Genomic DNA, 14,152 nt, shown 5'->3' with positions numbered 1-14,152 from the left:
AGATGTCCACACAAGGACAAAATCGTCTAACAATGCATTTCTCAAGAATGTATCCCCATCATTAAGTGATGCATGACTATACGTTTCTATTAATAAACTTAATTTTTTGAGCAGTTTTAGGTTCACAACAAAATTGACCAGAAAGTACAAAGATTCTCCATATATCCCATGCCCCTACACATCCATAAATTACCCTAGTACAGACATCCTGCACCACAGTGGTACACGGTTACAAGTGATGAACTTATACTGTCACATTATCATCACCCCCTGTCCATAATTAACACCAGGTTCATTTTTGGTGTTGTACACTCTATGAGGTTTGACAAATGTGTAATGACATGTTTCCACCACTGTAGTATCAAACAGAATAGTCTCACCATCCTAAAAATCCTCTGTGCTCTGTATATTCATCCCTCTCTTCCTCCTACCCCTGGCAACCACTGACATTTTTACTATCTTCATAGTTTTATCTTTTCCAGAATGTCATACACTTGGAATAAAATAGTATGGGGACTTTTCAAATCGCCCTCTTTCACTTAGTAAAATGCATTTAAAGATCCTCCAAGTCTATTAATGGTTTGATACCTCATTTCTTTATAACACGGAATATTCCACTGTCTGGATATACTACAGTTTGTTTATCCATTCACCTACTAAAGGACATCTTGGTCGCTTCCAAGTTGTGACAATTAAAGAATAAAGTTGCTATAAACATCTTTGTGCAGGTTTTTGTGTGGACATCGGTTTTCAAGTCATTTGAGTAAATGTTATACCAAAAAGCATGACTGCTAAATCAAATGGTAAGAGTGTTTAGTCTTGTAAGAAACTGCCAAATTGTCAAAGGGGCTATTATCATTTCGCATTCCCACTAGCAATGAATGAGTGTTCCTGTTCCACATCCTCACCAGCATTTGCTGTTTTCAACATTTTGGATTTTGGGCATTCTAATAGGTGTGTAGTGGTATCTCGTTTTAATTTGCAATTCCCTAAGGACCTTTGATACCGAACATCTTTTCATATGCTTACTTGCCATCTGCATATATTCTTTGCTGAGGTGTTTGCCCAGGTCTTTCTTTAATTGGCAGATTGTTTCTTTTATTGTGCAGAAGCTTTTTACTTGATACAATCCCATTTGTCTACGTCTGCCTTGGTTGCCTGTACTTTTGAGGTCTTACACAAAAAATTCTTTGCCCAGACCAATGTCCTGGAGCATCTCCCCCATTTTTTCTTTTAGTAGTTTCACAGTTTCAGATCTCAGGTTTAAGTATTTAATCCACTTTTTATTTTTGTGTATGGTGAGAGATAGGGGTCTAGTGTCACTCTTCTGCATACAGTTACCCAGTTTTCTCAGCACCATTTATTAAAGAGACTCTCTGCATTGTGTTTCTTGGCACCTTTGTTGAAGATGAGAATAACTGTATCCACTTATTTATGTTGTAAATATCTGGATTTATATCTGGGTTCTTTGTTCTGTTCCATTGGTCTATCTATTCTTATGTCAGTACTATGCCAATTTGGTTACTTTTTTTTTTTTTTTTTTTGAGACAGAGTCTCACTCTGTTGCCAGGGCTAGAGTGCCGTGGCATCAGCCTAGCTCACAGCAACCTCAAACTCCTGGGCTCAAGCAATCCTTCTGCCTCAGTCTCCCGAGTAGCTGGGACTACAGGCATGCACCACCATGCCCGGCTAATTTTTTCTATATATTTTGAGTTGTCCAGATAATTTATTTCTATTTTTAGTAGAGACAGGGTCTCACTCTTGCTCAGGCTGGTCACAAACTCCTGAGCTCAAACGATCCACCCACCTCGGCCTCCCAGAGTGCTAGGTGGTTACTATACTTCTGTAATATATTTTGATGTCAGGCAGTGTGATGCCTCTAGCTTTGTAATATTTGCTCAGGATTCCTTTGGCTATTTCTAGTCTATACATAAATGTGTGTGTGTGTGTGTGTGTGTGTGTATACAGATATATCCAAATCTTAGAATTTTTTTCCTATTTCTGTGAAGAATAACAATGGCACTTTTTTTTTTTTAAATAGAAATTTATTTTGACACAGTCCTGGAGGCTAGAAGTCCAAGATCAAGGTATAGGCAGAGTTGGTTTTTTCCCGAGATCTCTCTCTTTGGCTTGTCGATGGCTGTCTTCTCCCTGTGTCTTCATGTTGCCTCTCCTCTATATATGTCTGTGTTTAAATTTCCTCTTCTTATAAGAACATCAGTCATATTGGATTAGGGACCACCCTAATGACTTTAACTTAATGACCTGTGTATAGACCCTGTCTCCAAATACAGTCACATTTTGAAGTACTAGGGGTTAGAATTTCAGCATATGAATTTGGGTGGGAGACACAGGTTGGCCCATAATACTTCACTTCTAAATAACTTGTAGAGCAGAACATGACTTTGTCAGATCTCAGTTTTTCTGACTGCTCATTCAGGGAGATTCTGCGCACATACCCCAAGGTAGTGGACTCTTGCTTGTGACGTTTAATGCCTTTTTAAAAAAACTAACTTTTAAAAATGTATTTATTTTAACATAGTGGTTAGAGCACAAACTTTGGAATAAATAGTTTCTGCCACACACTGCCCTGTGACCTTGGCAAGTTACTTGACTCATCAAGGACCTCAGTTTATTAATATGGAAAGTAGTGATGGTATTTTCTAGAGCTTGACACAAAGTTACCAGGAGTGGCACTGTCTCACAATGCGATATTAAAGGAGACAAGAAAATGACAAGGACATGTAGACCACCGTAATGTGTTGGTATGATACTGGCTTTCCTTGAGGGAGTTTTCAGGAAAAGTTTCAGTACAAATTCAGTATCTTCTGTTGAAGAAAGAAGATGACTACATTACAAGAATTACTAAAATAAAGTTAGTTTGGCACTGAACATGATGTGCTCAAGTTATTTGGGAAGGTCATTTATGTGGAGCACCTCATTTCATGACAAAGCCACATAAATGGACTGTTCCATTCTGGGTGAAGTTAGAGTGTTCCAAGAACTGCTCTCTGTCGTCAATACAGAAAGAATTCATGTCATTAGGAAAGGAGAGAAAGGGATTTTTTCTGAGCTCAAGGATTTAAAAAGACTGACTTGGAAATGCAGTTTATGATTTTTAGAACGTGAACTGTTTCTACTGTATATTTAAGAAGATTTAATGAATTTTGGAAAATATGTGATATCAAATTATGTTTGACTTAACTTGTGATGTTTATAATATCTTCAGGACTTTTAGAGCAAGTTTATGAAAGAGAAATACTAGAAACATAAAAACATTTCTCAAAATTTTAGTATTACTCACAGCTTTCAGTAATTCACTATAATATGCTTAACATGATTTTTTTCTGTTTAAAAATTAGATATTTAGGCAAGTATACAAATACAAAATAATTTTTAGAATTTTCCTTGTTTCCTTTCACGAGTTCAGAATTCTTCAAAATTTATTTTAAATTTTGTTGTTTTTTTTCCTACTTATGTTTTCCTAGTGTCACAGGGAAAGCTTTATTTACTCAATAACCATTAAGTATGATTTTTTTTCACTTTTTTTGGTATATTGAGGTCATTCTTTCTATTTTTAGCTTGCAATAAATATCATTTTTAACCAGTATGAATATTATCTGTTACCAAATGCTTTTACTACCTGTATAGAAATGATTACATGTATTTTTCATATATAAATCAACCTTGTAACTCTGAAATAAATCCAAACTGTTCATAATATGCTATTCTTTATACATTTTGCTGGATTTTATCTTTTCTTTGGAATTTTTGCATGTATGTTCTTGAGCATTAATGTCTTGAAATTTTCTATTTTTTTTTTTTTAATTCAGGATATTATGGGGGTACAAACATTTTGGTTACATGAAATGCATTTGTCTTGCTCAAGCCAGGGCCACAAGCACGTCCTTCCCCCATATGACAATGGCATTTTGGTAGGGATTGCCCTGAATCAGTAAATTGCTTTGGACAGCATTATCATTTTAATAATATTAATTTTTTTTCTTATGACCCCCTCCCAACAATATTAATTCTTCTAATCCATAAGCATGGAATATCTTTCCTGTTTTTCTGTCTTCAATTTCTTTCATCAATGTTTTATAATTCACTTTGTATGAATCTTCCACTTCTTTTATTAAATCGATTCCTATATATTTTTATATTCTTTGTAGCTTTTGTAAATGGGATTGCTTTCATAATTTCTCTTTCAGAATGTCTGCTGCTGGCATATACAAATTCTACTGACTTTTCTACGAAGATTTTGTATCTTGTAATTTTACTGAATTCATTTATCAGTTCTAATAGTTCTTTGGTAGAATCTTTATTAGGTTTTCCTAAGTACAAGATCATGTCATCTGCTAACAAGGCCAATTTGCCTTCTTCCTTTTCAATTTGGATACCCTTTATTTCTTTCTCTTGTGTAACTGCTCTGACCAGGATTTCCAAGTACTGTATTGAATAAAAATGGTGAAAGTGGGCATTCTTGTCTTCTTCCAGAACTTATAGGAATGCCCTTTCATTTCTCCCCATTCACTAAGATGTTAGATGCAGGTTTGTCGTATATGGACTTCATTACGTTCAGGCATGTTCCTTCCATATGCAGTTTATTGAGGGTTTTTTATCATAAAGGGATGTTGAAGGTCTTGGGGCGAATGCTTATTTGTTATTGAAATAATCATATGGTTTTTGTGTTTGGTTCTGTTGATGAGATGTATCATGTTTATTCATTTGTATATGTTGAACCATCTTTCCATTTGTGGGATAAACCTCACTTGATCATGGTCACTGACCTTTTCAATTTGTTTTTTTAATTTGATTTGCTAGTGTTTTGTTAAGAATTTTTGAATCTGTGTTCATCAACTGTAGGAATATTGGCCTACAGTTTTGTTGGAAGATTTTATTTATTTATTTTTTTTAGTAGAGATGGGGGTCTCGCTCTTGCTCAGTCTCGAACTCCTGACCTCGAGCGACCCACCCATCTCAGCCTCCCAGAGTGCTAGGATTATAGGCGTGAGCCACCGTGCCCAGCACTATATTATTTATTTATCCCTGCCAACTCCCATGCCCATCAGCCTTAGGCAACCCTTAAGGACACCAACTAATTGTGACTGATTTGGTGAGATCTCTATACATTGCCTATTCTGAACATTTCATATAAACAGATTCATATAATTTGTGATCTTTTGTGACTGGCTTTCTGCACTTAGCATAATGTTTTCAGGATTCATCCACATTCTAGACAGTACCAGTACTTCATTCCTTTTTATGGATAAGAAGAAACATATTTTTGTTATCCATTCATTAGTTGATGGACATTTAGTTCCCCACTTTTCGGTTATTATGAATAATGATACTATAGAAATCCAAGTACAAGTTTATGTATGGATGTGCTTTCATTTTTCTTGTGTATATACCACAGAGTGGAACTGCTGGATGTCAACTCAAAATCTTAAGCCTCTCCTCCCCTCCTGGCCAAGGGGATACCCTAAAACTGAGTTGCCAGCCAGGAGAAGGGAGGTCAGACATACCTCATCATGCCCCCCTCCTTCCTTGTAGATATCCTTTGTAACTCATTAACAGGCCTAAGGACAAACCTGCAGGTCTTCAATTTACACAACAAATATATGCCTGGTAGCTTGTCTTGATTAACAGGCATCTTCATCTTAACTTAAAATATTCCAAACCTTTAGACAAAGCTTCATTTCTTTAACCAATTCCAAGTCAAGGAGTCTTTAAACCCACCTGTAACCTTTAACAGTCCCCTTTTTAAGTTGTCCCACCTTTTCCCCTGCCAAACCAATGTATGCCTTCCATGTATTGATTTATAACTTTACCTGTAATTCTTGTCTCCCTGAAATGTATAAAACCAACAGTAACCCAACCAGAGCAAGTCAACTTTGAAGATCTTATTCCATTGTCTTCTGTCATCTCTTGTGTTTATGAGGTACCTCCTGTGTCAGTAGCTTCTCTTTTCATTCTTGATGTTCTACCATTTAAGACATGTGTCAAGGTACAAATTGACTATTATTTACCCTGCTTGGTACTCTGTATTTATGGTAATCACTCACATTTTCTTCAGGGCTTGTAAAATCTCAGGTATTATCTCCTCAAATATTGTCTACTATTCTCTCCATTCGCTTCTCCTGAAACTCTTTTCAGATGTGTGTTGGAGGCTCTCAAATTCATCCTCTATGTCTTCGATACAGTCTTTGATAGTTCCCGCTGTCTCATGAGGAGGGAGAACTCCTCAGCACTGTTTTCTAATTTTAAAACCTGTGTCTTCTCTACAATTTACGTCATTTATTAACATTACCTCAATTTCTAATCTTTTATTTCCAGGATTTCTAATGGTTTTTAAATTAATTTTTATATACTTTTATTTCATTTCCATTTCTAAGTGCAAGCTTATGCTATCTGAACCACAAATAGCTTCCTAAGCCTAGCTCTTCACTATTGAAATTCTGATTATTTAGCATCAGAGCTTTATATAAATTAAGACCATGTATAAAGTCCTTTTGAACACCACTAGAAAATTTCAATGTCTTCTAGTGATGATCCGATCCATGATCTCTATTTCTATTTCACCTCAAATTGAGAACTCTATGGCCTTTTGTTTGGTGTTTCACACAATAGGCTCTTACTCGTTGTCCAAAACTAAGGATTTCCGAAACACAAACACTGCTACAGTACTAAGCTTTGTACTGAAGTTGTTTAAGGAAAGAAAGCTAAATCAGAAAATACTTTTTCCAAGTTCAACAGAAAAACAACAAAACTTTCAATGCTATTTCCATAACATCCCCAGTTGAAGTCAGATAGGAAAAGAATGGGTACTAAGAAAGAAGAGGGGGAAAAAAAGTATGGGTACTAAGGCAAGAATAGGCAGTAAGAGGAGTCAAAGGTAATAATCTCTTTTATCAGCATTCCTCATTACTGTTTGCACTTATAAGTCAGCTATTCTCCAAATAAATGCAAGCACAGCTATTATAACACCAAAGCAAAAGCTGTCACTACTGGGGAAAACCAATGTTTAGACTTCGGGTTCATTATGACCTGGTTTGCTGAAAGATAAACACTGCTGAGCACATCAGAATCATGGTTTATACTGTTAACACCTGTGACAATCATAAAACCTACACTTAGACTTCACAGTAGATGCAATAAGATAAGCTGCTGCTTTAGAGGAAATCTTTGAATTTGATTTTTATTATGATATAGGTAAACAAGCAAGACAGAAACTAAATACCCAATACTGACCTTTTACACACTATGCATTTGCTTTAGGAACGGCTCCAAAAACTCTCAAAAAGGATCACAGTATTTGTTTTGAAATTTTGTAAAAAGTTACCTCAACTGTGCTCTATGGCCAACTTGAGTTTATTGAGAACTTCAGATACTAAAGATACAATAGTACACAAAAGATTGTTTATGGGGTATAGATATGATCAAAGCAATTTTAATATATCAAATATGTTTTCTAAACTAACCCACATTATAAGCTCTTTATTTCAGAGATAATAAAATTGCAATTGATAATACATTTCAGAAATGAGATGTTGGTCATTTTCATTCAGAGTTTTAGAGAAAAGTCAATTTTATAATTTCAAAGAAAACAAGGTAAACCCTAATAGCTTTATTTGGGGACAGAGAAAAACAGAAAACAGAACAAACAAGTTTTAGACAAGATTAACTTCAATTTATTTTATTTATTTATTTATTTATTTTAAGCTAGTCAAGTGAACAATTTATTCAATAAAGAAAGACTGAAAGGAAAAAAATCTATGGACAGGACAGCCAAGCCACAGACGTATTGGTGTGAGAGATAAAGGGGGAAAAAAGACATCAGTGGCCAGTACTGCATTAAATTTGAACTGGTTATTAAAGGAAACACTACCATGACCTTATACATTAAATATATAACAGGTCATCTTGACAAGATCATACCACTGCACAGAGTTTACAGTGGTGCTCTGTCAATTCAAAGATGGACACAAATTTAAGCAGGGAGAGGAGGATAACAAATTCACATGAACATTTTGAATAATCACAGAGAACTTACTTCTCATGAAACTTAACAGATATTCAAACAATGATGATAACTATGAAAAACATATTATCTATCACAGTAGACAATACTTCCTGAAAAATAAAAACCAGCTCATTTATCCCAACCTCCACAGTAAGTCTCGCAGAGTGCCACCATACCTACATATGAACATCAGCTTTCTTATCTCCCTATCAGCCTATGGAGGAACAAAGTTAAATAGAAAACAGTCTTTCTGCAAGCCATGAGAAAATAGAACCCCATCCCATATCAGTCACTAAGACTTTCCAAGCCAGGGCTAAATTCTGCAAGGCCTGCGAACCTTCCATCCTATAGTATAATGGCTTTCAAACTTCTTTCACCATAATTAACCACAAGAAATATATTTTATATCACAACCCTATACAAATACGTACATATGTAACAAAACAAAAATTGTGTGTAGCTGTATTTACGTAACCATACCAAGTATAATGAGCTGTTATTTTCCATTTTATTCCTTCTTAAGTTGCAGATCACAACCTAATTTTGTTATCTATCAATGGGTTACTGCCTACAGTCTGAATAATACCACTCCAAAGCAGTGGTCTTCAAAGTCGGGTACTGTGCCCTTGGGGATATTCAAAGGTTTCCCAAAGGATACACAGGCATATGTTGTTTTAAAGGAATTAACTTCTAGACCCTCAATTCTCAAAAACATTCTTTTCTAAAACACAGGATGTAATTTAAGCTCAGATTCTCCATCTTTACCTGCCTTTCATAATCACCCTTCTCCTATGTAGCAAAAGAAAGGCTTTTCACCCCCCCTCAATTTTACTATGGTACATCATCCCTTTGTATTAAAAACTCCTCTGTGGTATCAAACCAGAGGGACAATTTAAAATATCACCGTCAAAAATAAAAAGTGAATGACTAACTGTGCAACAAATCCTTTGGCAAGTCGGGTGGTTGCAAAGTCTGCTTTCAACAAAATTGAAGGAAGATCTAATTGAGTTAGCTGACAGAATAAAAATATTTTTGAAGCTAAAGCACTATGTAATTTAACACATAATTCAGAAAGAGGAGAATTGAGTAATAATTACTAAAACTACTTATGAACCAAGGGTCCTCAGCATTTATATCTTAAAAAAACAAAAATTTAAAAACTGCAATAGAATTGATACTGAAATACATCTTTTTCTAGCAGTAAATAATATTCATCCACAGAATCATGATTTAATTGGGAGACCCAATATATCTCAAAAGAGCTACATTTCCAATAATTTTTTCATTTTAATAATTTTTAAAATATATAAATTATCTATAGTGTGATTGTGTATTTCTAATAATTTTAATAATATCTCAATACTAAAGAAATTTAAATGTATAATTTTGTTGCAGAGAACTCTGACTAAATTATTTTTAAAAGACTTTCCATCATAAGATACTGCTTTAGACCGATGGTTCTCAAACTGTGGTCCCTGAACCAAAAGCATCAGCATCACCTGGTAACTCGCTAGATATGCAAATTCTGGGTTTTCACTGACCTAGTGAATCAAACTCTGGCGGTGAGACCCAGCAATCTTTGTTTTAACAAACTCTACAGGTAATTATGTTGCACACTCAAGTTTCAGAACCAATTCAAGAATAAAATTCTGAGAGAGATATAAAGAAGAAACCCCACTCAAGAGGCAAACAATGTAAAATTTCTGCTAAAAAGCTTATTCATGTACTTTCTGTTAAATGGATAGTGACAGACATTAAATCACTACAATATTTTGATTACACTGGGTATGTTTAAAAGCAGGAAGTTTTAAAATTGCTGAGTATTGACAATATTATAAATTTTCTATCCTTCACATCTTTTTAAACTTAAAAATTTTAAACATCAACTTCAATTGAAAATGTGTGGAGTGCATATAAGTATATAAAAATTTTACGTATATAAATTAAAAAGCTGCATGATAACTACCCTAGGAGTTCTCAAACTGTGGTCCTTGGACTAGCAGTAATTGGAATCACCTATAAGCTTATTAGAAATGCAAATTCACAGGCCTCACTCAAACATACTATGGTCTAACAAGCTCTCAAGGTGATTTTTATCCACATTAAAGTTTGAGAGCCACTGCTCTAAATAGTTTTCAAAATTTAGCCTACATATGAATCACCTGGAGAGCCTGTTGAAACACTGACCCCCGGACCTTAATCTCATAGCTTCTCACTCAGTAAATCTGGGGGGACCCAACATCTGCATGTCTAACAACTGTCCCACATGATATCCCACGTGATAGTGATGCCAGTGCAGCTGTTCCACAATCACACTTTGAGAACTGCTGCTCTAGTGAACTGTGGAAACCATATCTGGCCAATACCCAAAATGTAAACTCCTTCCCCGATCCTTCCAATTAGGTCCCCCCATCATAGTCTCTCATGTATTTGCCTTACATAGCTTCCTTTTTAATAACTAATCTCACACAATTACTTAACATCTGTCTTCCTCACTTGAGTCCAACCAAGTTAAAGAACCACATGAATTTACACCCAGCACCTAAGTATGATGTGTGCTCCATAATAGGTATTAAACAAATATTTACTGATAAATAACTGAACATTTGTTAGATTAATTTCATGAAATGTCAGTTTTAATATAACATGGCTAAAGCTATTAGTAGAATGCCAACAGTCCTGGTTTGTCCAGGCCTGTATCACAAGTGTTAAGAGCAAAGGCTCATGTCTCAGGACTATGTACTTATTAAATACCAACACAAAAGTCAAAAAACAAAGGCAAATCTGGATAACGCATTTTTCAACTTGTTTCTCAATTCCATTCTTAACTCTAGCCTCCAAATAGTATTCTTTTATTATGCAATATAAGTACAAATAAAATGAAGGTTTATTAAATAAAATTAACACCGTATTCACTGGGTATTGAGTCAGAAAAAAAAAATTAACACTGTATAACCAAGAAACTTAACATTTTAAGGCAGTTTTAGTATTGGGGTTGGAGGGACACAGGAACTTACCCTCTTTAGCCAAATATAACTCCTTAAATTTTGCCCTCTTTTGATTAAATTCTTGCTCAAGCTGCTGCTGTGCACGTGAAAATTCTGCATTAATTTTTTCCAATTCTGCTACCCGTTGCTGAAGAGAAACTGGAAAAAAAAAAAACTAGTTAACAAGTAATCAAGTTTATTTACAAATTAAAATTCAAGAATAAATTAATATTCTACTGCTCACTGTTATACAGGAAACAAGTTGTCAAGGTCCTTCCAAAGATCCACTATATTCTAGGAAATTCTAATTTTAAAAAAGACACTTCTATTAGACTTAATACACAAACTATGAATGAGTCACACAAAGTAAAATAGCATACACACAGAGAATCACATAAGGCCAATTTCCAAAAAGAAAACAAAGAACTTCTAAAGTTCCTTTGTACAACTGATACAGTATCAATCTACTTTTGAATGGTTAAATATTAGATTATTGGACCTATGTATCCTACAAATGAACCCACTGCCAATCTTGCTATTTCCTGCTTCTCTCAAGTGTTATAAGCAAACTCCAATAGGTTCCCTGATTAGCATAGCCATAGCAGACTGAACTATTCTTTCAATTTCAAAATGATCCATTACCATTACACTGAAATCATAATCAAGAACCCATGCATATGGAGAGGACACAGAACTACACGTTCTGTATGAACACTTAATTACTAGAAGATAATCTGGTTTTCAGATTAATGTTGATCATGGTGTGGTAGGGACAGAGACACAATTTTTTACTTTACAGGCTCTATAATACTGCCACAGGTGATTAAATGACTGCCTTCCCCGACCAAGCCCAGGGGCTCTTTTGGTTGAAGCACAGGGTAGGAGGTCCAGCTGTCCAAACCCTCAACATCCTCCTTTGCCCCAACAACATCCCAGCCTTAAAGCTATGACCACAATCCCTTCAGGGGATATCTATCAGTACAAATCAGCCACTGTCTAACTAGATAGGCCAGCAGATATCCCAGTTCCCTACTACAACAAGAAACTCCAGATAATGATGATTCGCCTACAATTTTAACTTGAGATCTGAGATATATTTGAAGGCCATCCCCTCCCCCAACCCATGTCTCAATTCAGTTGAGAGCTAATTTTATAATGCATAGAAAAAACATTGGAAAAAATGTACCAATGATGTATTTATCTCTGAGTAATAATAGATTTATAGCTCATTGATTTCTTCCACATGCTTTTAAAAGTTCTCTAAAATGAGAATATATACTCCTTTGACAATAAATAATGAACTATGCCAGCATGTGCCACACCAACACCATGGAATACTACTCAGCCTTGAAGATGGATGACTTAATGCCTTTTGCAACAATTTGGATGGACTGTAGACCATTATCCTAAGTGAAGTATCTAAACAGAAAAACAAACAACACATGTACTCACTATTAAACTGGAACTAACTGATGAGCACACTTGTGTATAGAGGTAAATAAAACTCAATGGAAATCAAGCGGGGGGGGGGGGGGGGGGGGGAGGGAGGAGTAGAAGGGATGAGCAAAAACCTACCTCACAAGCACAATGAACACTATCTGGATGATGGGCACACTTTTAACCCTAATTCAAGCATTACAAAAGCGATCCATGTAACCAAAAAATTTGTACCCCATAATACTGTGAAATTAAAAAAAAAATGAACTAAAACCAATATAGACAGTCCCAGACTTACAATGGTTCAACCTATGATTTTTTTCAACTTTACTATGGTACCCACGCAGTATTCAATAGATTACACGAGACAGTCGACACTCTATTAATTAATAGGCTAGATGTTACATGATTTTGCCCAACTGCTGGCTCACATTTAAGGTAGGCTAGGCTAAGCTAAGCTAGGATGTTAGGTGTATTAAATGGATGGTAAGTCAAGGAGCATTTGTATTTGTTCATTCCTGTGACATCTCCAGACTGCCTCACTACAGACTGAACAGTATCAGTACAATCTATGGCACAAAAAGAAAATGACTGCTGCTGTGAGTTCCATGTCATCAGAGAAGTCATTTTGAGGAACAAACATCTAGGGTCTTAAAGTCAAAGCAGTGACATCTGGTCATCTAAAGGCTTGATAACTGAGAAAAAGAGGAATGAGGAATCCACTGGAAGGGGAAAATATGTGATTATTTCATATATACCATTTGAAATCATGAAGGAAAGTTGTTCTCTGTGCTATTTGTTTCTGCTGGTATTTTTATTGCTAAGTCCTAATTGTTAAATCAATTAAACAATTTTTCCACTTAACACTTTAATATTACTGGGAGCTACTGATTAGTACTGAGGTAGGGAAGGGTTCTGGGAAATCAAGAAAGGAAAAAATACAAGATCTCTTTGTTCTTATTTTCCCCTAACACCCATATCTCCACCCTCCCCTACCTTCTACCAAAACATATACTTTCACACACACAAAACTGACCACGCTGTTCAACATTTGTTACATTTATACTTAGGAACTGAAGCTAATGAATCAACAAAAACAAAAATGCAGCCTTTAAAGCGGCAGCCAAGATTAAATGTGTTTCCATTGATTTTCACCCCATCTTGGCTCTCACCCACAGTTCAGACCCAGTCTCTACCCACCAGTCTGACTGGCTCTCTCCAGGCTTCAGCATAGTTTTCAATTCCAGAAATCCTGATCCCTATGAGGATGTACAGAGTAACTCACTTATTCTCTTTTTTAAAATTAACAAAATTATTATGCTTTCCTTGGAAAAATGGCTTTAAAAAAAAAAGTAATAATCCACCCCAAGTACTTCTAACATATTGCAAAGCTACAACACAGAAAGGCCAAAATAACCACATTTTACAAAAATGCTTTACTGCTTCAGGCAGAAAAATCCATTCACTCTGGATAAGACATCAGGAAAGTTTACAAATAGGCATATCCTAAATGCATCAGCAATCGACCAAAAATCAAACTGAAAATAGCTCTCGTCACACAAAATGCTGTATTATTTTTCTAACACAGTGACTAATAGGTCACAATAATTAGCTAATAGTTCTTGTAGAAAGTACTTAGTGTGGCATATAAAAACAAACTGATATATGTTAGCTATTATTATTATACTAAAGGTATTTTCAA

The 14,152-nt window shown here is 35.3% G+C and overlaps 1 protein-coding gene across 1 annotated transcript in view; it reads right to left on the bottom strand.

Moving 5' to 3' along the window:
• RABEP1 (rabaptin, RAB GTPase binding effector protein 1) overlaps positions 1-14,152 on the bottom strand; it is a 94,109-nt gene that overhangs the window by 48,403 nt on the left and 31,554 nt on the right. Inside the window, exon 2 of the mRNA XM_069482091.1 lies at positions 11,044-11,172. Coding sequence (XP_069338192.1) covers positions 11,044-11,172 — 129 coding nt within the window. The remainder of the gene's footprint in view (positions 1-11,043; positions 11,173-14,152) is intronic.

The sequence above is a fragment of the Eulemur rufifrons genome, chromosome 9, assembly GCF_041146395.1.
Source record: "Eulemur rufifrons isolate Redbay chromosome 9, OSU_ERuf_1, whole genome shotgun sequence".
Classification (NCBI taxonomy): Eukaryota; Metazoa; Chordata; class Mammalia; order Primates; family Lemuridae; genus Eulemur; species Eulemur rufifrons.
This window is presented reverse-complemented; position numbering and strand designations above follow the sequence as displayed.